General features: G+C 42.1%; 3 protein-coding genes across 7 annotated transcripts; 2 read left to right on the top strand and 1 right to left on the bottom strand.

Moving 5' to 3' along the window:
* Positions 1–256: 256 nt before the first annotated feature.
* LOC124413499 (proteasome subunit alpha type-2) lies at positions 257–11,330 on the bottom strand. Of its 3 annotated transcripts, XM_046894123.1 has the most exons (5): positions 11,219–11,275; positions 10,449–10,781; positions 9,361–9,706; positions 1,178–1,187; positions 257–267 (listed from the first exon to the last, which is right to left on the bottom strand). In XM_046894123.1, the coding sequence occupies exons 1-3, from the start codon at positions 11,257–11,259 to the stop codon at positions 9,376–9,378; spliced, it is 705 nt and encodes a 234-aa protein (XP_046750079.1). In that variant the 5' UTR covers positions 11,260–11,275; the 3' UTR covers positions 257–267; positions 1,178–1,187; positions 9,361–9,375. The 3 variants fall into 3 exon arrangements, with proteins under 3 accessions (XP_046750079.1, XP_046750078.1, XP_046750077.1); XM_046894122.1 differs by lacking the exons at positions 257–267; positions 1,178–1,187 and adding an exon at positions 1,787–1,797; XM_046894121.1 differs by lacking the exons at positions 257–267; positions 1,178–1,187 and having other exon boundaries at positions 9,266–9,706; positions 11,219–11,330.
* Positions 11,331–11,407: 77 nt separating this feature from the next.
* Positions 11,408–14,359, top strand: LOC124413496 (interleukin enhancer-binding factor 2). 2 transcript variants are annotated; one of them, XM_046894118.1, is made up of 5 exons: positions 11,408–11,501; positions 12,105–12,411; positions 12,518–12,824; positions 12,981–13,238; positions 13,315–14,359. In XM_046894118.1, the coding sequence occupies exons 2-5, from the start codon at positions 12,112–12,114 to the stop codon at positions 13,599–13,601; spliced, it is 1,152 nt and encodes a 383-aa protein (XP_046750074.1). In that variant the 5' UTR covers positions 11,408–11,501; positions 12,105–12,111; the 3' UTR covers positions 13,602–14,359. The 2 variants fall into 2 exon arrangements, with proteins under 2 accessions (XP_046750074.1, XP_046750073.1); XM_046894117.1 differs by lacking the exon at positions 11,408–11,501 and adding an exon at positions 11,609–11,624.
* Positions 14,360–14,589: 230 nt separating this feature from the next.
* LOC124413494 lies at positions 14,590–23,951 on the top strand. Of its 2 annotated transcripts, none has more exons than XM_046894114.1 (10): positions 14,590–15,300; positions 19,862–20,066; positions 20,926–21,286; positions 21,379–21,675; positions 21,783–22,006; positions 22,089–22,319; positions 22,410–22,917; positions 22,978–23,064; positions 23,173–23,349; positions 23,423–23,951. In XM_046894114.1, exons 1-10 carry the CDS (start codon positions 14,926–14,928, stop codon positions 23,607–23,609), a joined length of 2,652 nt encoding a protein of 883 aa, XP_046750070.1. In that variant the 5' UTR covers positions 14,590–14,925; the 3' UTR covers positions 23,610–23,951. The 2 variants fall into 2 exon arrangements, with proteins under 2 accessions (XP_046750070.1, XP_046750071.1); XM_046894115.1 differs by lacking the exon at positions 14,590–15,300 and adding an exon at positions 17,780–17,807 and having other exon boundaries at positions 19,856–20,066; positions 22,089–22,325; positions 23,423–23,948.
* Positions 23,952–26,940: the final 2,989 nt, after the last annotated feature.

Here is a 26,940-nt window from a genome sequence, read left to right on the forward strand (position 1 = left end):
CACTGCAGTATATACCGCATTCCGTGTCTAACGGATCCTACTCTGGATCACAAAAGAGTCGCCCGTAGCTGCGTAACGGACTTTTTATCTCCAGGATGACTCGTGGAGCAGCTGAATAACCGTTAGAGTCCGTCTAATTGCCCCGAACGTAAGGTAGGCGAGACACGTGCGAGGCTTTTCTATGGGTACCAGGCGATTAAATAAAACTTTGCTTCGCCCTAATCGACCCGCCGTCTCTCATTCCTGCAAGAGGGGGCGACGCTCTTCCTGGACATCTCCGCAGCTCCCACGCATCCGCGTGCCGTCGCGTTGATACTCGCTCACTCTCTCCCACCCTCTCCTTCTCTCTCCGTCTCACTCTCATCCCCGGAGAGTAATCAAGAGGATAAATAAAAAGAAGAGCTTGAAATTTCACCAGCGGACACGTTTGACCTTGTTTTTTCGCACTTTCTCTGCAACATGACCCTCAATTTCAGCCGTGACGGTTGGATGATCCAGAAAAATGTCACCCCATTTCGCAACGCTTGGTATTCTCGTCGGTCTAGCGGCAACATTCGTTTTTTTCAAATCTTTTGTTCACCTTTAATCGTTAGAAAGAGGATCATCGGATAACGATCGATGCTTTTGGTATCAACGAGGGTTTAGAAATCCTCCGACGAACTGAGTGAGCAGGACTTTTCATGATCACAAAAAAGAAACGTTTTGGATCTCGATATAAGACGAGACAATTTTTGTTCAAGTATTACGAGACCGCTATTAAAAACTACGACGGTGTCTTTCTCTGGCTAAATATCAGCTGCAGGCCGTCTTGAGCTAGGAATGAAGTCGAGACTGAATAGAAAAAGTAGAGCACTCGTGGAATGACGTGACTTGGGAGCGTCAATAATCGAAGTGGAGCAGCTGCAGGTGCCGGCAAAGCCATTCGAGTGCATATATGCAACGTACGTCGAGGGTTGGGCGCTGGGCAGGAAATCCCAGAGAAGTCAGGAACAACCACCGAAGTACCTTGGCGGAATTGAGTCCTGGACCTGCGCCTGGTTTTCCAGAGAGTATAAGAGTCAGGAGGTAGGAAGGTAGGAAGGTAAGTAGGCATTATACCGAACAGTTAACAGGTGGGATGTGCACGTACGGATCGGTAAATAGACGGCGTTACTGGAGATAATCGTAAGTCTTTCACCGAGCTGGCTCTTTTCGTTAGATCCGCACCTGCGATCCGAGGAAAAGAAGACCATTCGAAGGCGAAGTGGATCCCGAGCTACATCCGAAACTCTCTAGCGAGTTAAAGTTATGTTATGGAGGCTTTATTTTCCCGACGAGCGACGTATATAATCACGAATTCTTCTTACCAAAATGAACTCGGCAGAAGAGACACTTAGTCGCTCTCTAATCTAAAGCGACTGCTCCTCCGGCTTGTTCTTCGTCCTTAATTGTGCGCAATTTCCTTCTATGTGATTCGTTTAACGACGCGTATAATATAACTTCGCCTCGATTTAGGAGGACCAAAGGTACGTATTACGTATAACGACTTTGGAAAATTCGTTTCAACGATCTTGAGATCTTTTTCAACATACGATTTTTCTTAGGCTTTTAAAACCATACGGATTTTCACTCGTTAGTGATTCCGATCATCGTCAAAGCACGACGAGCTGATCAATGATTGCGAACGTAATTTTCAATGGTTCGAGCTAACGACCCCACGGAATGAATTTCGCAGACTATGCGCTACGGGCCAATCAGTATTGAGATAATAAATACGCGCGGAAAGGATCGATCCACGTTTTCCAACCGACTTCTCATCTGTCGGTGTCAGTTTGTTGCAATTATCGTTACAGCAGCAGAGTGCAAATCGTAACGCGAAAGCTGTGAATCAGGTGCAGCTGGATGAGCAGGTGTGTATTGATTGCAGCATGCAATTGCAGCATCCATGACTCGGGGGTTGGTGCAGTCGTCAGTTTTCCTTTGCGGGAAAATTAATTGCAATTCTCCGTTTTATTTACCCATTTCAGACCTATTTATTTGCACCCTGGGGTATAACGTGTAGGTACTTTGTAATGCAATGCGTAGCATGCATATCAGTGCAACGATTTCAAAAATGAAAATTAATTAGCGACTTATACAGTGACTGGCGGTAATGAGAATTTTAATTAGATCGAAAATCGCGCAAAGAATGTATTGAATTGAATTTATCAACCAAAGCATACATCAAATTAATGCATTCCACACAGAGACGTACGTACAATATATACAATATTTTTATACACAAGAATATTATAAACAAAAGTTGTAAAAATATTCCACACAAAAAATACATCACAGAAAAATAAGCTCAACGTAATTTGAAACTTAGAAAATATACGTGTATACATATATATTTTTTTATTATTGCGTTAAAAAATATTCCCGCCACAGTTATAAAAAGCCGGAACATCAGATACGCCCGGAGAAACCGGAAGTTGGCGGTAGGCGGAAATGAGCATGTTTTCGCAGCGCTTTTCCATACGATTAACGCCCCGCAACCCAGAGGAGAATCAGACGTTCTATGTATCGGAGGTAAAGTTCTGATTAAGTAGCAACGCGACGCGCAATTTTCTGTACGTTGCCGCGTTGTTCTCGTGGAAAATCCATTTACACCGCACCCGTAAGGCCAGCTGGCGTAATTTAAGCGTTATAAAATCAGCTCGTCCACCGCCGCTCCGATATAAAACCGGAGATTCTGCCCTGATGGCGCAAAAAGCGAGACTGGTGTGATCGCGTGCAAAATGTCGATGTGGAAACGAAACAGAAATTATTTTTGCAAGGTCAATTTTATACAGTTTTTCGCGCTACGTGGTATTGATTTGCAAAACGTGAAAATCACAATTTTAACTCACAATTTTACTCATCTAATTATCATCGTGATGGGTTTACATTATTATTAGAATTGAAACGGAATTCTGGAAAGTTTTGAAAAATCTCTACATTCTTTATCAAAGATTTAAAAAATACGATTCATTTTTATACTTCCCGCTATTCAAGTTAATTTTGTTGAAAATTATGTAATCCTGGAATGAAAACGTCAATTTAAACACCGTTGAGTACAATTATACCTAAAATGTAAAATCCTCGCATGTTTTTTCGCAAAATTTTCAAAATTTTTCCATTGCATTGTAACCATCGTCGTTTTCACGAGATATGAATCAGATTTTGTAGTAAACAAATCCACGTGGCAGGTATTGTTCACTATTTCTGTTAAAGAAACAGGGGAACAAAAGTAAACGTTTTATATTCCCCGAACGAAATTCGCATGGGTTTAGAATTATTCTAAATTTCTGCTACAGTGTTTTTTTTGAGCTCGTTTTTCATACTTTAATATACTATTACATATTATATTTTACATATTATTTACACGTGCGGGATGAAGCGATTCATCGGATTGTGAATAGAGAATCCGCGATTCGTGTAATACCAAATTTCTTTCGCCGAGAGTTTTTCCAACTTTTTCCGCGACTCTCGCATCCTTTATAATATCCGCCTGGAGACCCGATTCGCGAAACGTGTCCAGATACAAATCTACATAATATACATATATTCAATCTCTTTTCATATGTTAAATTTTTCCGCGAAACCTCCGCGCCAAAGTCCGGATCGTTGAAAATATTCTTTAATTCAAAATATTCATATCAGCGGAGTGATTTCGCAATTCAAAAAGTTGAAACTGACCTTTGGACTCTCCTTAAATGAATGAAATTCTTTTCCAACGATGTATAAAATATAAAACGATCTCCATGAAAAACCTTGCCGTCTTTTTTCCGTGCTTCGTTGCGATCTAAGCCTTTGACTGTTTGATAAAAATTATAAAGACGTAGATGTAATTTCTTTTCATCACAATACCGACATTTTTTCTCCGTGAAAAACAGAGTTTTCAAATTTTCCACACCAACAGAGTCGAGAGATCTATTTTTAACACACGTATTACATAGAGGTGTAGGGAAAATCGGTGGAACAAAGGTGACCTCATCGAAGGGGTTAGCGTGTCGAGGCACCGGCATACCGCGAAGGAGAGAGAGAAAGCGAGAGAAAGAAAAAGAGAGAGAGACGCAAAGTTCACTCGAGCTTGCGGAAAAACGCGCGATAGTTGGCTGGGCGAGTTAAAGCTGGCTGGCTCTGGCGGCTTTGACCAGCGGCAATAAGGCGTGACAAAATATCCCCGTAAGTAAGGTACACACGCCATGCACGCCGATGTAGGTACCGTAAATACACCATCCGCGAATCCCTGTTACAGCTCAGCAGTCAGGCCGGCTAAATAAAGCCGGTGAGAATCCATGTTTCGGAAAATTGGCTTCAGTTTTTGTTCCCATATTTTCGGGTCAAGTTTTCAGATATCTTGCTTTTTTTTTTTTTTTTTTTTGTTGCTTTTTTAATTCTAAACACTTTGCTTCTCTCATGGTGTTCAAGATTTGACGGGAATGAAAAGCGATAGGGGAGGGTGGGGCAAAGTGGGTCCCCTGAAAATTTCAAATAACAAGGGATAAAATTAACCACCTTAACTCTTTATTGAATATGAATTACTCGGAAATGATTTTCTCGAGTCATTAATTGCACACCTCATAAGGAGAAACGTTTGAAATTGTGCTTTACTCTAGACTTGTCGCAAGTGAAATAATTTTCTTAACTTGAATTTATGATTACTTTTGAAAAGAAAGATTTTATTCTGATTTTAGGCATTATATTTTTTAAGGAGTCCACTTTTCCCACACCCTCCACTAACTGTTTCGGTTAATTTTTTCAAAGAAATGAGAAAAATATACTTTTCAATATCGCGCATACACGCGTATACAGAAACGTTTATTCAAATTGCGACGTGCTCGAAGCGCGAGTGAGCGGGCGCGCACCTGTTTACGAAAGGAAAATTAATGATTAAGCGAGCGAAGGACGTGCAGAATTCCCCGGGGACAACTTAGTAAATGTCAGGAAGGATATGGCGCATATACCTATAATACTCAGCGCGGGGGTCTATGTAATACCTTATGGAGGCGAAAACGGCGTCGCGTCGTGTCGGGTCTTTCTCATTGGTCGCAAATTAATCAGTATGACAAACGACAGTAGCGACGAACCCGTCCTTCGCAGACCGCCGCTGACTCTCCTTCTTCTCCTGACGTGACGGGTTCTGTCTTACATCCGAATGTCAGCTTAATTACATTCCGTAGCCTGGGTTTCACCGATGTTTACTGCTCATTATATTCCTCGGCGACGAGTTATGGCGAGTCTTAATCGAAAGGACGAGAACGAGGACGAGGACGAGGACGGGTTACTCGGATCCTACAATAAATCGGGGAAAACTCGCCCTTTCGTATATGCTCGTGGATTTCACCCCTCGGGGGGAATATCCTTCGATCTTAAATTCGCGGAGGCGCGATTCGAGTAACAGGTTTAGGATGTATATCCGCAAGCCGGAAATGGATACCGACCGACGAATTTTAGCGTGCAGGAAATATTGCAAGGGAGGAAAGAAGAAGAAGCGGGGGTGAGGGATCATCGAGTTACTCTGTTTCATCCCCGGAATCCCGTCAACTGTCCTAAACTTTGAATAGAACCACTCAAGCCAATTTGAAAGCTCCGTGAGAAGATACCGTGAAATCGGGACATTCGTTCTGCTCCTTGACAGTTCAAGTCAGCAATTTGTCGCAGAATTTCATAGACGCAGCGATTAGAAAGTAACGAAGTAAATTCTCGCGATTTTGAGAAAAGGGAATGCAGCAGACCCCGAGGGTCGATTTTCTTCTCTGCACACATCCTCGCTTTTTTTTTCCCTCCACAATTTTTTCTCCTATTCTTCTAGTCCGGGGTTTCGTTCGGCGTGGGAAAAAAGACGGACAGCGATGAGAGGTGGGGGTGGAAAAAGCTCAAGTAAATGACGTGTCACCGAGAACATTGGCGCAGATTGGCCTGCTGCCCGCCTCCCTTTCCCTCTTTTCGTTATCAGACGATGTCCCGTCTCTGAGCGGGACCTCGGAGGTGACTCGGCGACTTTTTCCTACCAATTAACTAGACGGATGATACCGCGGACTGGCGCACCCCGTTCCGCGTTCTTCCCGTCTCAACAAATCTCGCCAAATGTCCATAGTCACGTCGTCCTCCGCAATGACCAGCCCAAATGGTCCACTTGAACCCCTCGAAACGAACGCGCGTTTACGTGCCTCTCCTTTAAAGCACTTTTTCCAACATTTATTTCCGCACATCGTCGAGGGAGAAACGAGGTTCGACTCTAGTTTAAACTAACGACCAAAGCTAAAAGTGACTTTTTCACGCGGAGATAATTAATTTGAATAAAAGATTATTTCCACGATTTTTGAAAGACTTGTACAATCTAGGATGCGAAAGTTGTGATAATATTTGTCATTCGGAACATTTGTTGCTGCCTTTTTCATCTGCCAAACCGATGGACCCTTCTTTATAAGAAAGAAAAACTTTCGTATTGTATACCAAATCACCGAGGAAAGTTCATCCTGGGACTACATCGTCATCTCCTGCGGACTGAAAAGCTACAGGATTCGAAAAAGAAAGTTTAAGGAGGGACAGTTGGACCTGAGAAAAGTGGAGGAAGAGATGAGGTAAAACGACGGTGGTATATGGGTTATGATACGCGTTTTTATTATATGCGACATTATTTTCTACGGGGTATGACTATGATACTGCGGTGCCTCGACCATTGTTTCCAACAATGAGGAAGCTCTTGAAACGGAAGGCAGAGCTGAAGCGTCCGGCGTTAACCGGAAATCGAGAAAATAAAATATCGAGGTGGAGAATGAAAAACGAAGCGTAACGGATACGCGATAGAGGGAGAGAAACGAACGACGGCAAATTATGTCATTGTTCGTTTCATGCCGCATGATAATTATACTCGTATTCGTATAGATAATAATATCGGGTCGGTGCAATCGCATTTTAACGAGACAACTTTTAATGGCCTCGGCAGTGAAACCTGCAGCGTCGTCGAGTCGACGACTCGATTAGAGTTAATTAAAAGTCCTATCCTCTCAAGTCTGTATCATAATAACCTATTGCGAGGCTCGTTCGATCAACCCAAAACTGCTCAACCCCTGAATGCAAGGGAGGCTGGAATACACGCCGCACAATAAACATCAAGTATACTCCACCGCGGTGGGCGATGGGTGTCTCGATTCTCAGCCCATCACCCTCTTTGCAGCCCATTGTCCATTTCCGGTTCGATACACCGCGTGCCAATTCACCCACTTCTCCGCGAATCCCGCACGAGTGAGCCCTACAATTAGGTGCAAACTGCGATGTCGATTCGCGCATCACGAGTCAGGAGTCAAAATTGAATGGAAGTCGAGTTATTTTCACGTGAGAACAGCACCCGTCTGAATGATTAGAATTTTTTATCAAAATTGGTATAATAATTCACCTTTTGAAGTTACAACTTTTTAATCTGAGCATAAAAGTTTCAACGGCGAGGGTGAGAATGCAGGATTAGAAGATAGAAAGGGAACAATATCGAATTTGCAACAGCGCGAAAATCCATTCTATAGAATTTAGAAATACAGTATGACGAAAGCAACGTATAGAATTGTAAAAACTCATGACCATTCTACGTTTTTACTTGTTGTATATTTTCATGTTTGTTCTGACGAATCTGAATTTTGGCTCTTTCGAAACTTCGATCTTTCTAAACGAACTTAAAAACGAACACCAAGGCTTCTGGTACACGAATTTCAAACAATTCTATTTTGGTTGAAGGAATACTCAAATTTTCGCTGAATTTCGAACAAAATCAAAAAATTTCATGTGTCTATTGAAACAAGGTCTTCAATAATCAGCATTCCGAAAATTCCGAATGCAGAATATATGATTTCATACAATCTCGTTCATACGATATGAACTAGCATTCAAATAAAAATTCCTCTCCCCCCCAAAAAAATACAAAAAAAAAAAAACATATCACATTAGCCGTGGGAAACATTTTGCGACAAGGAGGGGCAGATATTCGGGGAATAATTCATCGTGGAAATAGGTGGGGAGAAGGTAACTTGAGGGCACCCCGCATGGCTTTTTACCGTTCGCTCTCAGCGCGGTTCCGGGTGAAATTTAATAATTTCCTCCAATATATTCTGGGGCAAAATGGCCTTACGCGAAAATGGGATATAAGTAATACCCGGGCGAACTTTGAAAACACGATATGCGGGGGTGGCCAGGGGCCGATAGATTTATGGTTCGTTGGCCCGGAAATGCGGTCGAATAGCCTCGTGCGTGTTTAAGCTCCGTTCAAAAAATTTCCCGTCCATCGTCGCAGTTGTATAATCGTCAATATTCGTTTATTTTTATCCTTAAGATGAATTGTGTTCTGCTCCTTGAGCCGCGACGATTTTGAATCAGCGAATTAGCTGTTAAATTGAATTAAATAATTCGCTTCGCGGTTCGCAAGCTCTCCTTATTTCTTCTTAAGAGAACTTCATCCGTACCGCGCTTGTTTAAACTTTGTAATCTCTAAGCGAGTACTCGCTCCCATGGCATAATGTGCCGGAAATTCAATTGATTATCGATTAACTTGAACTTTGGAAACTTGACTTTAACGTCCTAATCCTAAATACAACCACCCTCGCTGTTATGTATAGAAACTGTTACGGCTTTCATGTTCTCTCTTCTCTTAGATCGGCACCGTTCTTGTATAACGTTCGATATTAACCGACCCTTTTCAACTTTATACCCCCCACACGACGAAACTTTATCTCGCAAATATTACCAGTTTCAAGAAGAGCTTTTACATATTCCGATTCAATATTGAACAGCAAAGTACAAATTCAAGGCATCATCGTCTCGTCGATTTTTCTACGATATCATTTCTTAGCTTCGTCATGTTTGCCACAGTTTACACGAGTTCGTTGACTGCCGTTTATGAATCAGGTATTCCGGAATCTAAAAAAATGAAAAAGAAACACGGAAGCGAAACCAACAGGTCCCTTGCTTAATCTCACGCGAAATTAAACGCGAGAGCGCCAAAGATAGCGATCGTCTGACACGCGCGGCGAAATGCCATAACTTGAATTTTTACACTAAACTTCTAAGTCTAAAGACTCTGCTTTGCAAATTCAATAACAGAGTTTCGTCTAAAAGAAGAGTCGTCGTTTCTCAAAATAAGAGGCTGAAAATAGGAAGAAGACATCAATTGAAAGAATTCTGTTTCGTAATAAGATATGTTCAATTAGTAAGACTGTTCAATCAAATCGAGATAAAAAGCATATATAAGAGATCGAACAGCGATTTTTTCTGTTTATTTCAAGAGATTTTATTATTCCCGAGCACATTCTTACTGCCGATTCAATTAATGGATATTACAATACAAAGAAAAAAAAAAGTAAATACAGATTGATTAAAAAATTAGGGGATGTTCGCAAGGTAGTCCTTAACGTTGGACGGATGGAGCCTCCTGAATCCATTGGCGTCACAAATGCCAACTTCGATATTGTCTGCGGTCATTTGTCCCTCAAATCCTTCCTTCAAAGTCAGAATAGCCGTATGAACTGCATCATCGAGTTCCAAATCTTCGCTGTATCTCTTCTCCAGGAATGTTTTACCGTTGATGTGATTCTTTCCCATCGCGGTTGCTTTCCAGGCGTAATAAGCACCTGACGGATCGCACTGGAATAGGTACGGCTTGTCGTTGTCCCAGCCGCATATCAGCAGAGAAACACCGAACGGACGTACACCTCTGCATAACCAGACATTATTTAATCAGTTCAAAAATTTGTTTATTTCACAATCGTCTTTCACTCATACCTTGACTTTTATCCCTCCTACCTAAAAGCCTCTCCATTTCGCCAGACTATACAATGCATGCTTCGTTTTCTGCACTCACCCACACTTTGTTCTATTCATTTTGTCGATCCAATCGTGATTCATCTTTCATACGAAACTCTAGATTTACCTTTCGAATCTAACACATCGTTACTAACTATTCATTCAAAATATGTTCAATGAATCGTGAGGCTTATTGCGACATCAAAACGCCAGACTCATTCATTTGGAATCCTGACCTTAACCCTTCGGTTATTCTTAAACATAAATATGAAGCGGAACCTAGTCTATCCCTTTTCGCTTGGGAATAGATGACCGGTAAATCATTACGGACAGTTCCTTGTAAATCTTTGTGAAGCAATTTTGTTCGAGTACGGTCTTCGATTGAAAAATGTCAAGCGACTATTCTATTATGTAAATTCATTGCATAAATGTACTTTTGTCACACACTTGCTGCTAAAATCTTATATCTAAATTCGATAATGTCTATATTTCATTGCTTATAGCGTTCATAGCAAAGAAAAAATCAAAAACAGCATATAAAATTCATTCAAAACCATCATGGTCGTTCAAATTGCATATCATAGTCAAGATCGGCTGAATATTATGGTAAAATTTTGTCAAATTGCATGAAATCATGAAAACTCGGATCTCACCCTGACTGCGTGTACTCCTGCATGAGCATCGCTACTCGTTGAACGAGCTGCGCGGTTGGGATTGGTTCCTGATACACTAGCAGGTACTGCTGGGCGATTTTACGGGCTTGCTTCACAAGTAGACGATAGTCAGGCCCCATTCCGCTATATATCATCCCAATATGCTTGGTAACCATTTCGACCTTGTTAACACTGTGCTCGTCGTAGAGTATCGATTTGTGCTTATTTTCAGTGGCCAAAACAACTCCGTTGGATGCCTTGATGCCGACGGAAGGCGCACCCGCTGATACTGCAGCCAATGCATACTCAATCTGCACCAGCTTGCCCGACGGGCTGTAAGTATGGAATAAAAATGTAAAATATTAAAATGACTGTGAAGACTAATGTGAATCGAATATTTGGATAACCAGATATCGTAGTTGACGCGATCAAATTTGATTCTCATACTATATATAGAGTAACGATGACAGGACACAAAGCTGAGATTCTTTGATCGAAAAATGGGATGTAATAAAGCTGATTTCAAGTTTTCACGGAGATTGAGACCAAAATTTGAAACAGGTTTGATATTGCTTAGGTGAGGATAAGGTTTCAGACTCGTTTGACACGAAACTCTTCCGAATCTTGACGTGGTTTTAGGTTAGGACCGAGTTGTCGGACTTTCAAACTTCTGGCTGAGAGAAAATTTGGAACAGTTTTCCAGGAACGGTTATACCGATTGATTAAAGCTCGCAAGAATACTCGAAATACAGTAAATTCTCTGTTCTTACCTGAATGTAGTCAGCGAAAAACTGTACCGCTCCGAAGCCATGATTACCTTGCAACAATACAATAACCTGAAGCTAAAACCTAAAGAGACAGAGAGTTTCAACTGTTTCGACCTTCGACTGTTTCGAGTTGGCGATCTAAAAAGTAAAATCCAAGATGGCGACACGGAGCTCAGCGCACTCGCGGTTAACTTCAGCTGTAACGCCATTAGGATTTGGGATCGTTAAACCGGCTAAACACGCTCTGAGGATCAACATCCGCCGTCGCGTAAATAATTTCTCCAGGGTAAGTTGTTATTGAATAAATACCGCACTCGATTAGAAGAATAAATAACAGCTTGTCTCAATCCGAGTAACGAGATACGGGGATACGATCTGCTTTCAGGGTGATCTTGGATTTTCCAGCAATGTAAGTCTGTTATGCTTGGTTAGGTTCTTCGTTGAATGTTGATTCGCACCGATCAGGAGTATCGAGCGTCGCTTCGTCCCCATTTTTGCCGAAACTACGAGCCTGGAAACCTGATGTATCCAAAAGCTTCGTAAATTTATTAGTCTTTCATTTTTTTTTCGATCTTAGATAGCGGGAGGTTAAAGCCGAAGGTTATTTAATGGGGGCAGTAAAACGGGTATAAATCAAAGTATAATGTCACTTATATTTCGTCTGCAAATTAGTTGGCGCACAACTAGTCCAACATTTAGTTCAAATATCGCCTTGATCGGAATCGTTCAAGCTCTCAAGCACGTTTCACCCACTTCATCCATCCCCTGTACCGACGCCAAGCAGTAATCCAGTGGGAAATCATATCGCAATAATTTTTAATATCTTGTAAACTATGTATCGACTCCAGACATGATTACACGCTTCATTCGATTTGTTCTGACATTGCAGGCTTAACATGGTTCGAGGTGCTCGTGGCGGCATGATAAGAGGTGGGCGAGGAGGGATGGGGCGCGGAATGGGGTTTCCTAGGAAGCAGTTCCTGCCCAGACATCCCTTTGATTACACCCTTTGCGAGGCTGCGTTTCCTCGCGTCAAGGCAGCCGCAGATGAGGCTGATTTCACTACCGCACTTCTGAAGAAAAACTCGGACATGTGTCCGACGGCGAAAGAGCAGAATTCTATCTTAAACCTCGTTACCAAGCTACAAGGAGTTCTGGATAATCTAATCGTTGCTCCTGGAACCTTCGAAGCTTGTGTAAGTATACAGCGAATTTAAAATACCTTTAAATAGAGATACAAGTATGTTTTTTTTAATGAAAGGAAAATGAGAAGGAAAATTTATGGATTTATTTCATTTACAGCAACTCGAGGAAGTCAGGCAGGTCGGGAGCTTTAAAAAAGGGACAATGATCAAGGGTCATAACGTAGCAGATATCGTTGTTATCCTCAAAACGTTACCAACAAAAACCGCGGTCGAAGCACTGGGCACGAAAGTAAACACAGACTTGAAGGCGGGCAATCCTAAAGAGGCGTTTAAGCTAACTCAAACGGAACGTGGATTTGATCTTTCAACCAATGAGGCCACTGTTCGCGTCCTCATTACCACTTTGCATCAAAATTTGCGTAAATTGGAATCCGAGCAACATCTTGACGTTAAAATCTGCCAAGGTATTTGCCAACATTATGTTGCGTTGGAGTCATTTCAATTTTTAGTAAAAGTTCACAGGAAAAAATTAAAATAGAGACAAAAATTGATCAAGTTAACAATAGTAAAATCGCAAAGCACTATCAACCTTATTTCAACATGTTCCAATTTTTTTACAGGACACCTAGCAGCCATCAGACACTCCCGATGGTTCGAAGAAAACGCCCATCACTCGAGCATCAAAGTACTGATCAGATTGCTGAGAGATTTGCGGACTAGATTCGAGGGTTTCGAACCCCTGTCTCCATGGATGCTAGATCTTCTGGCACATAACGCAATCATGAATAATCCCAGCAGACAAGCACTGCCGATAAATCAAGCCTACAAGCGTGTGCTCCAGCTCCTCGCTTCCGGGTTATTTTTGCCTGGGTCAGCCGGTGAGTTGTTTTGATTCGAGAAAATGTTGACCTCAATGACTGGGAGCCAAATTTTAATTCATACTTTTATCTTAAGGAATTTCCGATCCCTGCGAGGGTGGAAACATCCGCGTACACACCGCTATGACTTTAGAACAGCAAGACCAAGTATGTCTAACGGCACAAACCCTGTTACGAGTATTGGCGCACGGTGGTTATCGGCCATTGCTCGAAGGCGGTAATAAATTAGCGGTAGAAATGAGTGTATGGGCTGGCGGTGTGGTTGCCAGTCCTTTGGACAAAGCCTACGAACCTCCAACGGAACAGGAACAGCAGGAGGAGATGGACGAAGGAAATGAAGAAATGGTGACCCAAGACGCATAAGGAACTCAATATTTTACAGAAACGAACGAACCCAGCTTGTTCCAGATCGTTATGAGGCGTGCCTGTATCTCTGTCTGTATATTTGATACAATTTCACGTGAAATTTGGAACGACTCTATACCTACATGGTATAACTTATATAATTACTATATAATTACAAATTTGTACAAGGAACAGTATCAACAGAGCGGAGATGGGTAAAGAGAAATTGTCCATTTTCAAATTCGATAATCAATTTTTTCAATGTATATTCTTTGACTTTTGTGGGCAACCCGACGTACACACTACATGTATGTGTGTGTTTATCGTTGCCTATTGGTCGTAAAAAAATTTATCCTGGTCAAAACATAGATGATGATTTATTATTTTTCAGTTTAAAGCACCGAACATCTTATTTTGACAAACATTTAATATATAATGCGATTATGTAATTACCTACGTATATACGGATACATTCGGAAATAACTAGCTTAATATTAATATAATTCCTATCATTACTATTATTATTATTGTTATACTGGTAGAACGTCTCGTGTGCGTGTGTGTGCAGTCTTCGTATGAATTTGGAAGTACGTTTTCGTACTCGTCAACGAGAAATGACGAGCAATTGTACCATCGTCATAGGTCAAATTAACAACGTCACTTCGAGAATGCGACGAAGTTATTTTGATCAATAAATATTCGGTCTTTACACGTACGAGCCCGTCGCGTAAGTGCTTCAACTTACTAACGTGAACCTCTGTTTTATTTTATGTACATACAAGAAAACAATCGGCAAGAAATCACCGTGAAATTCAGTCACTGAAAAGTGCAGCCTCAAGCCCCAAAAAAGTTTGACGAATATTCCCGGAGAATCGATTGACTAATTTCTTGGGGCAGATGACGATCACCATTGCCTTGGTTCGGGGGAACGCACCTAAGATTCAACGCACCTGTCTAAAAATCACTTTAAAATTAAATAAATGAAATTCCTTTTTCCAGGTACGATGTGGATCGCTCGTCGTGCAAAAATATTACAACACAAGATCTCGACCTTTCACTTCCATCACTTGCAAGGACTGTTTTCCGGCGTCATACTGACGTGGGCACAGCTCACCTGCTTATTACCAGGCGGCACTTGGACCCGGAACAATTTTCCCTGAGGCATGCAAACGCAGACTTTATACTGATTTCGACCGCTCTGGCTTCTGGAGTCCTGAGGCACGACGCGAACGCGGTTAAGGTCGATCAAAATACCCTCCTTACCACTCAGAGTTATACTACCGTTGTCGCTTTTGAGGAAGAGGTCAGTACGAGCCTTCCAGAGGATGTCTTTTGCCTCCATATGGACACCCTCGGTTCCGTGGACGGTCGCCCGCTGGTCGGCCTCGAACTTCAAGCTCGAGTTTATCGGCGATGTAACTCTGTGGGTCTCAGCTATTTTGACGCTGATTTTCGTCACCCCCGAAGGGAGTTCAAAGCTCGGGGAACTCGTCGAGAAGTATGTGACTCCCGTTCGCGGGTCCTTCGCCTCGAGTACTTTCACCCTCGACACCGTCGTCCCGTTCCAGTACACTTGGACGCTGGAATGGTTCTGGTCTCGGTGGTTCCTCACGTTTATTTGGACGCCGCTGTCGTCGCCGGATATCGCCATTGGTTCGTCACCGTATCCTTGGCAAACTCCTCGCCAGATACAGAGCTGCGTTTTGGAAGAAATTCGGTTAGTTTTGGTCTTCCCTTTTCACGATTTTCATCACACCTTTTCGCGAATACCTACTCGGTCTAAATCAGTTTTCCCAAAAAATGTTATCAGGTTCTCTTCCGGTATCACCTCCATGCTCTCCATTCTCTGATTCATCCGCAATACCGCGAATATCGTTATGCTTAGGAACAGATTGCACAGCCCCATCACACCCAGCAGAAATATCAATATCCACAGGCAGTATCTTTTCCTCTCCGAACTAACGTCTGTTGTGCTAGAACGACTAGAACCATCATTCATCGTGCCCTTCGTCTTTCCTAGGCTGTTGGAATTTCAGAGAAAAACAATTACTGACACTGGGTTCGTGGTTGAATCGCTCGGGAGAAAATAGACATGAAAATTATAGTGATCGTCTCGCTTCCAGAAAAATTATAATGGGACCAGCATGAGGCGAACTTAAGATAAAGAAATATTATTTGACGATAAAAGGTATGAAACAACCCGGCTATACAATAAATTATTTACGGCCTTGTATTTTATGTTGGATAAAATGGTATTTTTCTGCAGAATGACTTGATAGTAATTCGAGATGCCAATTTGATTACGATTTTGATTTCAAATTTTTCAAAAAACGTCATTTTATCGTCTCGACGTAGGAAACTTTGCTTATCAGAATTGCCCTCTTTTACATGGTTGAAAAGTTCTCCGAGGCTGGAAATCAGGGCAGCTTTTTGACTCGAAAGCTTCGGAAGCTTGAATGATTTTTATCAAAGAATGATAATTTCTTAATTTCGAAAGAATAATACCTGCGATTTTAGAACGTTGAAACTTCGAAATGGATAAATAACGTGTTAATTGCGTACCTGACGACGTTGTTATTCTGGTTAAAATTCTGAGTAATGAGCGGTTTGTCGCTGTTTGACAAATCGTCGTCGAGTTTGGACATCGTCGAAACGAACGGCTGCCTCCCAACGTGCGTATTAGAAAAATGGAAAAAAAACGGAAAATAGGCGAAGAATTATAGCCAAAGCCCGTCTCTCGCGACAGAAAACGAAGAAGCGATCTTATTGAGCGTTTACTAAGAATAGACTAACATTATTCTGGCTTAAGATTTTCCAAAGCACGTCGCGTCCGTTCCGTCGGCTTTTCTACAAAGCTGAAAATAAAACTGATCTCGGCGCTTGCGCTCACCTCGCACCGTTCTCACGAAGATCGATGTTTCGCCCTCGAGGAGCGTCGGCGTGATCCGAATTTCAAACAATTCAAAAACCAGAGTCCAGACCGCCCGGAATCAACGAAACAAATTAAATTTACCGACTGTTTTTCATTCTCAGCATATACTGACGCCCAAAATCAGTGCAGCGCTTTGCTCCAACTTCTTCGACCTCAAAACTGGCGCACCGCGTGTCTTTTTCGGGATTTGGCTTCGCACCAAGCGTGGAATTGTTCCAGCCGTCTTTCCAAGGGGATAATAATTAATCCCGCGACGTCTGGAGGCGAGGCGAGAACAGGAGTTAACCCTTTATGTTACGCGTTATTGTACTGAGTCAACTTTTATAACGAGATAATATTTTGTACTTTTTGGAGGAATCTAATATCAGATTTCGAAAATTCAAGATGGTGGATCCAATATGGTGGACGAAAATTTCAAATTTGATGAAATCGAATACGATCAAGAAACTCTATGCAGAGGTTTGTGGGGTCGCTGATTGGATTCACCAGACTGCATTTTCAAAATCAGATTCACATTCGTAATCAGCAACCCCAAAAACACCATGACAGAGATTTTTCTCCGAATTCGATCGAGTTTGAAATTTTCCTCCACGATATTGGATCCGCAATTTTGAATTTTTAAAATCCGATTTCAGATTCGTAATCAGCGACCGTAAAAACTTGTAATTTACGTGTAAAGGAGTAACTTTCTATAAAATGAATTACTCCTTCAATTTTGACGATTTTTTTTATTCAATTCGTTTCTAACAACAATAATTTACATTATATCGCAATAATTACTCTCGAGTATTGAAAACCTATTAGTATACTATCAGAAACAGCAAGAACTGTAAAGAAATGTGTTAAAGTGTCGTCTAAATATACAAAAAATGGATATGAAATAGGTGATAAGAATATGACTCAAAGGGTTAAAAGCAGGAGAAGCAGATAGAAAAAAGGGAAAAAATTAGGAGCGGCGAACCCCGGCAACAGCGACTCTCGGTCAGTGATTTCCCGTCTGTCAGTCGCTTACAGCTCGAGTCGCTGCGAGTTCGTAAGTTGGTGCTAATCGTGAGTCTGTCATTCAGTCCGCGGAGAGACTTTGCTAGGAGCGAACGTTTCGAGATTAATGACCCGGCAAAGTGTTTCGTTCGTGTACAAGTGCGCCGCTTATTTTACGACTGTCAAATAAACCCGCGTTTCAATTCGCGCGCGCACAAACCGCGATTTTCAAGACGCTGTTTGCCGGCTCGGCTCTCTGACTCCAATCCGCGATCAGGTGCTCGAGGCCTGGACAAAGATGCGATCTTATCAGGTAAGCACAATTACTAAAATTCTCAGTAAGATCCGAGCATCTTCATTCGCAAATTCGGGAGAGTAAAGAATTTTTTAAATACCTAAATGCGAACGGTGCGTATTTCTTATTCGGAAGAATGTATTGCGGAAGCGTCGCAAAGCGATCAGAGTAGAACCCATAAATGCAGTGAAGGCTGTTCCGGTTGCAGTCGAAAGAATGATTTTAATTATGAAAGCATGTATTATCTCACCGGTCAAACGTCAATCAGTCACTGTTCTGCGGTGACTTTTTTCTTATCTTTAGTCGAGGCTTCGGAACGCTGGAGACCAAAATGATATATTTTGTGGTACAGCTCCTTTCAGATTTTTATCGAGACACAGGCAGTTTATCAAGTAAAAGGATAAGGTTTAGTCCATGTTATACGTATCTTCGTCAATTATCATCCGCACTTGATCTTGGGTCGCCTTTTTTTGGTCCCGAATCAAAAACGATGCGTAACTCCGAAGCCAAGCAATCCCGTTTTGAAATCGGATCTCTGAAGTATTGAAATTTCCGTTTCATTCCGGGTGAAGAATCATCGTCAAATAATTATCTCTCTCGTTTCAGCCACTTTGACAGTCGCCTCGATTTTCGCATAATTACTGTATAACAGTAAATAATTCCAATGAATCGCTGTCAGAGTGGAATGGAAAAATGCAAAGTGTATTCTCTGTACAAAAATCGGTAATACATCGACTGCCTTGGAAATTGCTTTGATTCGTGAGAGTAAAAAAAGTCCGCCAACGTTATGTTAACACCGCGTGTAAACACATACTTATATCCATTCCGCTTATCTATCTCACCGGTTACACAGAGTGAACGTTTTTTTTTTTTTTTTTTTTTTTCCTATTCGTGTCATTTTTTAGTCATCTAGTAGTTACGTTATACGATATAAACCATCCCGGTTCCGCGTCTTCTTTTCAAAACAAACACACGTATATTCTAGTGACCTAAAAAGTAAGTACATCGTACCTACATGCGGCATGTTTTTGGCAAATTAAAATTCGCCATAAGATATAAATGAGGCAAGATGTTTTCTCCACGGGGTTATTACAGCTCGCTAATAATAATTGTTATACAATCTGCGATGCTCGTTTCTCATCCTTTCACCTGCAGACTCGCGCTCCGGCTTCCACAACTTGTTATTCCATCGACAAGTATGAGGTGTAACTTAATCACATGTGGTAATGCTGCGCAAATGTTCTAACTCCTAATTCAGCACGCATCTTGCGTACGCGCAGCGCCGTGATAAGAACGTAAAACAAACCAGCGGTGGACCACCGTTCTTCGCCTTCAAGGCACGTGTTTCGCGACCCATATGGGATGCCTAGAACGTACGTACACCCACCGTTGTGAAACACAGTAAATACCTTTGCCATAAAGTCTACGGGTCTCAGCCATCGCGAGGGACGTTAATTATTAGTATGTATATGCTATTCTTTTTTTTTCTTGAAGTGCAACTGACCGTTTCTTATTTCCGTATCTCTATTTATCTCCAAAATGAAATAGTATTCGTATTTTCGGAGACCTGTTCACGTGCAGATTCAATAGTACTGACGAAGAGCTTGTACTTGGAAACTGTTGTTTGGTAGGTTTGAATTTTCGAATATGGAAGTCGTCTTTACGTTCCAAAGGAGACAGAATGGACCGGAACTCTGGTTAATTAGACACGTTTATTCCTATGGGAGAGTCCAATTGCCGATTATTGGTAGACCGGTTACGTTTGGTCACGTTTGGTTGGCTGTAGATCTCGTTTAGGCTGTCATATATTGTTCACCCCCATCAATGGTGCCCAGCTGGTATACGAGCCTAAAATCTAAATAGAAATAACGAAAGCCCAGCTCCCACGGTGGAAATCATCGACGAATCCGATTGCATGTATAAAAATTCTATAGCCCAAGAAAAAAAGGTTTCTCTATTAAATGCGATTAATAAAAGAGTAACAAGGCTTAGCCAATTTACATATTTCATGGTCAAGACACTTAATATCGCTGTAAATCGAATGTCTTTTACTTTCTTTTTTGTATCAAGATTTTATGGATGATCTCCGTGATCTCGTCGGCACAGGCCGTCGGTCCCTTGACGACGACGACGCAGCAGCCCTTCGTTGTACCGGAAGTCCAGACGATGGATCAACCGGAAATCCAGCAGAGGCAATCGGAGATACAGAGATCGCCGGTTGACCGTCTTTGGGAGGAAATCGGTGGCGTTAAAGCAATGATGAGCAGTATAGCTGGTGAGAGAAAAGACACGTTGACATCACACACTGAACCGCTTCCCACGCCATACTTATACACAAACTGTATAAGCTGTGTTTGTGTCAAATATGTGCGTCCGAGGTCACGAGGAGAGCATCTGTGAAGCGCATGAAGAGGGCCGATCTCGCGTTGAACAAAAAAATAATAATAATAATAATAATAATAATACACACAAAGCAAAGCAAAAAACGAGCAGCCAAATTTTTTTCTCCTCCTTAATTGAGGAGGGTATGATGGTAAAGCTCGTTGAATTATTGAAGAATTGAAAACAATTGAAGTTTATTTGCTTTTCTTGGCTTTTTTGTGACTCAAGCTGGTGCAGCTGATGGAAAAAATAACTTTTGCGCAGACGATCATCGTTGTTTAAAAGCCAAAGTTCAGATTTTTATCTGCGTACTTTGTTTGTTTGTTTTTTTTTTGTTTTTTTTTTTTACTAAGCGTCAGTTTAATTTTACCCTTGAGATTGCAAAAAGTTAATTTCACATGCAGAGAGTCTAAACAGAAAGCGGTACGCTATTTATCAGTGGATCAGTTACTTGGCAACATATGTAGGATTGTTAAGTCTGCCTCTTTGGGCGCAGATTCATTAGTTTGACAGACAAGGTCGCTTAACTTATTGCTGAGCAGACAAATTGAATTCATTTTGCACGTGACCCGCGCACTCGGCACTTTCCCACAATCGTTTTGTACTCTTGAATTTAAAACACCGATGATTAGGACTCCCATTCATCGGTGAACTTGACTTCGAACGATAATTTGGCGAAAAGCTATCTCCCAAAAAAATATTCTTGAAGAAATTGCGATCCTATAATAAGTTGTTTGTGAAAATCCCGCTAGGTCAGTTGGACAAGTTCAACAGTCTGTACCTGGGTAAACTGGAGCACAGAATGTTGACGACGTCGACGCTGTTGGCGAGTATTGACAGCAATATTCATGGTCTACAAGAGAGAAGCCACGTTTGGGACACGTTTCAACTGCACGTGGCTGCCTGGAACGAGCAGATAAAGAGCCTCGACAGCAAGATGGACCATCTCTCAAGGGGCCAGGAGAAGATGATCGTCCTCGACACGAAAGTCTCGCAGCTCATGAACCTCGAGTACAAATTGGAAAGAGTCGCTGCGAGCCTCCAGGAAACCTCGCAGAGGATTCATCAATTGGAGGCGCCCAAGGATCCTCTGATGGGAGAATTCGCCAGCAGGTTAGTAGTTCAAGACAGAAATTGTCGAAAACGAACTTTGCTTCCTTCTTCAGGAGACCACGAGCAGCACTTTTTCATCTTGAAATTTTCAGGGGCGTTCTTTCGACGTTGAAGAACGTCGAACGCAAAGTGGACCGAGTGCAGGCCGGTATTCAGGGCATTGGAACGACCCTGAAACAGAAGAAGAAACGCAACGAAACGGAGGAGGCTTCCGGAAAATTGGTAATTCGATGCAACACGCCACCGGCGGTGGAAGAAGCTCTTCAGGATGTGCAGGCCAAGGTTGATCTCGTCTACGACAAGCTGCTGTCCGAAACGGACAGTAACGAGTTGAACGATCAGCCAGAGTCCTCGGATCTTTCTCAAACTGAGGCCAAGCTGCTCAATCGGTAAGCCATGTCGATATGCTTTTTTATCTAATCTTGATCCTAATCCTATCCCAGGAATTTTTTGGTGATTTTGAGAAACTTGTCGAAGAATAATTTTCACTCTGCAGACTCTGGAAGAGGCTGATGGTACCGCAACGAAAGATGATCAAATCGTTAGACGCCATTGAGGATCTACTGCGTGGCTCAAACGTCACGGGCGTTTCTTGTCGCGGTGATTCGGACGATAACCTTCACCACGATATTGAAGAATTGTCGAGCTGCTGCCGAGCAAGCAGTCATCGGGTCAGCTCCTTCGTAGAAAATGCGGAGACCCTTATGAAGCGGGTCGAAGGTGCGTGACTTCGGAACTTTAAGAGACCTCGGTAAACAGTGAAAATATTCATATAGAATCACTCCGAATTTATGATCGTCAGGAGTTGTCAACCACGTTAATTCCCAGTCATCCATCGGACTGGAGGCTCTTGAGCGGGGCTTTTCCGAGCAGAGGAATCGCTTGAAAGATATCGTCGGAAAAATCGGCGAGACTTGTTCTCGGACTAAGGGCGAATCACCGTCCTCCAATCAGTTTCCTCTCCTTGTCTACGACGGTTCAGGGGACGCTACCGACGACACCGGGAGTGGCGACGACGAGGACGCTCCTCAGGGTGAGGATGAGGGCTATTTTTCCGGATCAACCGATTCTGGAGTCACAGTTCCATCCGTGTTTTATTTTATAAAGAAAGTACTTGTTCCAGGCAGCCTTGACAGAGACGTCACGGTGATACCGCTTGACACTGGAACGGAAGGATGGACGCCCAACAACGGCGAGGACGCGACGTCGACGGCAGCCTCGACTCCCGCATATCCGGTACCACGAACCTGGAGTCCGGTGACGACGGTACCAAACACCACCACATTACCGCCACCCGTCACCACGGCAAGTGTCGAAACGTTATCGACGTCGGAAGCACCAGGAGATCAACTGCTTTACGCGGACGTACAGAAGTGCGAAAGTCTGGTGAACACCGGGAGGAACTCGGGCGTTTACATGCTCGGGCAAAACAGAGACTTTAACGGTGCTGGTCGCGATTTCTACACGAGGAACTGCGATCTTGATACCGCCGGGGGCGGATGGACCGTGATTCAACAGAGGGGTGGCGGCTGGGGTGGCGTCGAGAACTTTACGAGAAACTGGGACGATTACAGGCTCGGTTTCGGCAGTTTTTGGGGAGAGTTTTGGCTCGGCAACGAGTACATTCACAGGTGAGTAGATCGGTCGAAAAACGGAACTTGGAAATTTGGATGAATGTGTCCTCTCCGCAGGCTCACCTACGAGGCCGACGTCGTTCTGAGGGTCGAGCTCGAGGACTGGAAGGGCGTCACGGCCTGGGCCGAGTATTCCACCTTCAGGTATACATATATAACTACAACCTAACAAAACAGCTTTTATTGTCCTTGATTGTGAAATGAGATATAGACGACAGCGACGTTTTTCTTCCTTGCTTACATGATCGACAGAGTCGACGCCGAGGTGGACAATTACAGAATATGGATCGGCGACTACGAGGGCAACGCCACTGACGCTTTCAGCGCTCATGATGGAACTCCCTTTTCCACCGTCGACCGGGACAACGACAGCGCACCGCCATGTTGTCCTTGCGCACCGGCTTACGGTGGTGGCTGGTGGTTCTATAGGTGAGACATCAGGATGGGATCCTTTGACCCTTTCGACTTACTCCTTACTTCTATCGTTTCCGTTTTTCCGCAGCTGTTTCGAGGCGAATCTGAACGGCGATTATTACCCGGAAAACGCTACGCACGATCCGTTCCGCGGTGTTATTTGGGAACACTGGCAGGGTGATTACAGTCTCAAGACTACCAGGATGATGGTGCGCCCTCGTACGCTCGGTGACATTCCTCTCGATCCTCCGGACCAGGTTTATCCGGATCCCTGACTCCCGGTGGCGTCTGGCCTCGCCAAAGGCACACGAAACGTGACACTTCATCCTGACGCTGCTCTGATCGTCGCGAGCTGCTCCGGGAGCAGCTTCATCCTCGTCCATCTCAGATGGATCCTTTTGGCGTTAACTACACTCGCAGTTATTGCGCTGGAGTAGAAAACGCTCTTCACGTCCATCCTCATCCCTCATTCCTTTCAGGTTTGATATATACTGACATTCGTTCCTTTCCTCTGTCACTCGTTCATTATTCAACCGATAACAATTCCAGCTATCAGTATATAACCGCGATGTTTATTTTCTTATTATTTCCTAATGCCAGTTATAATCAAGCCCTGGTTTTCAGCCATTCGTAGATTATCTTACTACCTGTTACGTATTTACTTCTACCTTACATCTATTTGTATACATATTAAGATCACGTTCGTCGATTCGTCACTGTTGCTTGTCTTTGCTAAGGGATTACGCACGCCCTCCCGTTATACAACCGATTGGATTCATACTTTCTAGGATTGTAGCAGGAGTTGAAACATCTGAGAAGAGCACTTTCAATTTTTCTTATCTTTCTTATCACCTCGTCAAGTTATGAGAAAATTCTTCAGTACACTGCCTGTGCTTACACCTAAATCAAGGTAGAAAGAGTCAGGGTTAAAAAGATTGCACAGAACTCGATGCGTCTTCAAATGCATCTAAATGAAAGTATTAACGTGGATACTAGTTATTTTCCTCCTTTTGGCTCTAATTTCCACTCTTTTCTATTCGCTTATGGTCTCCCTCTGACACGAAACGAGGTACTTAAGCCTTCCAACAGTACGACACAGCAGTGACAACGAAAATAGAGGGATATGAATGAAATATCGTTTTTTTTTTCAGAACTGTTATACCTATGTCTTTGAATTATAGAAACTACAGTTACTTTGTAATGCAGATGCGACATTCCAGACCAATTGTTTAAAACAAACGCACCTGATACCGGTATTTAGTTCTACTGGAAACCGTTGATGCAGAACTTTTTAAAACACGACATTTCCTTTTTTTTTTATTTCCTATCAGAAATTTTGGATATGACGTGTTTTGAAAAAAACTTTACAAGAAAATTATTTCCTTTACTTTCGTCATTATCAATTGCTTTCGTCGTGCTACTTGAAGTGAGTCTCGGGTAGTAATTCAAAATGAATGCGAATTCAATAAATAATAAAATACAGTGGGTGAATGAGAGATCTCTCGATTGGAAGAACAGACTTTATAATCTATGAATTAATAATCATAATACAAATTTTTTGTGTGCAACATTTTTATACAATCAATGTAATTTAAACTTTAAAAGCAATATACATTTCTATACGTAATGCGTATCAGGTAACACATAATCCTTGTATCTATGAATACGTAACATACTTCAGAATCGGTACATCGATGTGATATGCAGTGAAGTTCACTGCCATTCGGTGCAACAAATCGTCAAGGATTGAACTCGCAAGGATTAAGGCTTCTCGTGGACCATCAGGCGAATGTCCATTGGTAAAGTGTACCCCGAACTGCATAAACTTTGGCGGGTTTTCCCGATATTAAATTGATCATTATTTACGCTTGATGCACTTTCGAGGATGCATATAGGGGAACGTGGAACACCCTGGGGGACTACGAACCGCTGATAGAATTGCGAGAAAAAAATTATTTTCTCTTGTCATAATCAAATTTTCATAAGTAATTTTCTTTGAATGTCGATTTATTATTACAGGTTTGTTTAATATGCGTTGAATTGAGGTATGCAACATTCTTTTGGGACTAAAAACAATTTTCATAAGCTTCTCTGCAAATGTCCTGCTTATAATTCAGTCATAATTGATAAGTTTCATCAAAATGAATGTTAAAATGACTAGATTGAAAGTTAGCCTTACATGGTATCGAGACGTTCACTCACCAACTCAAAAACGATGTCCACTCTAGCTCTTCTGGTACAAATTAAATTTTTTCCCCCATATTTCATACTTGAATGCAGGAAACAAAAATACATATTTATAAAATACTGGAAATTTTATAATCCGTTTTCAACCGATTGAGGCAACCTTTGGTGGTGTGATACACAGATCGCAGTTTTTTACTGCTTGTGTCCATTTGCAAAAAACGAATTGCAAACAATATCCGTATACTTATCCGTAACTCGAGCCCCGTCCTTCGCTCGCTGCCATTCAAGGTAGAGCGTTCCCTAATTGGACAGCAAACGACTGGTGCATGGTCGGAAGTATACCCGCAGATTGAATCCGGTTCATGACAATCCAATAACTGCCGGCGTATGACATCGCAGTTCTTCAGCAAGGAGCAAACCCTGGCACTAATATCCTCCGAGTTGCAAGAATCGCCTGGAATTTGTGGATAAGATATTAGCATACAGTAGAACGTCGATTATCAGAAGTAATTGGGGGACATTGGTGTTCGGAAAACCGGTCTATTCGGATAATCGAACCATACACTTTTATTTACCAATTTACTAAGAAAAACCGTGTTTGTAATTAATTTCAATCTCTTTTATTGCGACTTATTTTCAAAAGTAGACAGCCTTGTAATAAAATATGCATATGCAAAGTTCGGTTGACCGACGTTGGAATAATTGAAGTTCGAATTCATGGTTGGTCAAAAAGGTCGGATGGCTTTAGCTGTTTTGGCGAGATATAATTTATTTACCTTTTTCAAGAGTTTAATTGTATAAAACTGTCCTCATTAGTTAATAAATCTCGCGTTATGGATCAGTTTCTTTGTTTATATCTTCGTCTTGGCAACTATGCTAAAACAATATTCTTATGCAAATTAATATATACATTTTTTGTTTCGTGATATCCTCCCTAGTGATCAAATTTTCAGGTTTTTCAACTTCTGAGATTAAATATTATTTGTTTATAATAAGCAATGAATTTGAAATTTTCAACCCGTAGATCTTCATCGACACGCGCATGGACAACCACAATTATCAGTATAAATCCTTTTATTTGCACTGCAGATAAAAATATTGCATTAACAATACGGGGTCTCGCAGGACCCCATGTCCCCTTACTGACGCTACAGTAACTGACAACCTTAATGAAGGGTTACGAGAGCCACACAAGGCTAATGAACGAGACAACGAAGAAATTTTTCCTTAAAATTATAGCCTTTGTTTTCTGTGTCCTTCCAGGCTTCCACTTGAAGATTGTCCCACTCCCGATAACCGGAAGACCTCGTCACCGAATGCCGCAATAAAACCGCAAGCTAGGTCAGCCACTTCGTGAAGGTAAGGTGATAATTATAAAATCTTCCTGGTGCTCAATACACGATTATACGTAATTATTGT

The sequence above is a fragment of the Diprion similis genome, chromosome 12 (assembly GCF_021155765.1).
Source record: "Diprion similis isolate iyDipSimi1 chromosome 12, iyDipSimi1.1, whole genome shotgun sequence".
Lineage (NCBI taxonomy): Eukaryota > Metazoa > Arthropoda > Insecta > Hymenoptera > Diprionidae > Diprion > Diprion similis.

Excerpts from the sequence above, each read along its gene's own strand:
- LOC124413494 (XM_046894114.1), top strand. The coding sequence starts at position 14,926 with ATGGACACCCTCGGTTCCGTGGACGGTCGCCCGCTGGTCGGCCTCGAA. Across the intron at positions 15,301-19,861 it reads TGCGTTTTGGAAGAAATTCG|ATTTTATGGATGATCTCCGT; the intron begins GTTAGTTTTGGT and ends TTTTGTATCAAG. Across the intron at positions 22,007-22,088 it reads CCTTATGAAGCGGGTCGAAG|GAGTTGTCAACCACGTTAAT; the intron begins GTGCGTGACTTC and ends TATGATCGTCAG.
- LOC124413496 (XM_046894117.1), top strand. Across the intron at positions 12,412-12,517 it reads CTGGAACCTTCGAAGCTTGT|CAACTCGAGGAAGTCAGGCA; the intron begins GTAAGTATACAG and ends TTTCATTTACAG. Across the intron at positions 13,239-13,314 it reads ATTTTTGCCTGGGTCAGCCG|GAATTTCCGATCCCTGCGAG; the intron begins GTGAGTTGTTTT and ends TTTTATCTTAAG.
- LOC124413499 (XM_046894123.1), bottom strand. The coding sequence starts at position 11,259 with ATGGCTTCGGAGCGGTACAGTTTTTCGCTGACTACATTCAG. Across the intron at positions 10,782-11,218 it reads TTTTCGCTGACTACATTCAG|CCCGTCGGGCAAGCTGGTGC; the intron begins GTAAGAACAGAG and ends CCATACTTACAG. Across the intron at positions 9,707-10,448 it reads CAGGAGTACACGCAGTCAGG|AGGTGTACGTCCGTTCGGTG; the intron begins GTGAGATCCGAG and ends CTGGTTATGCAG.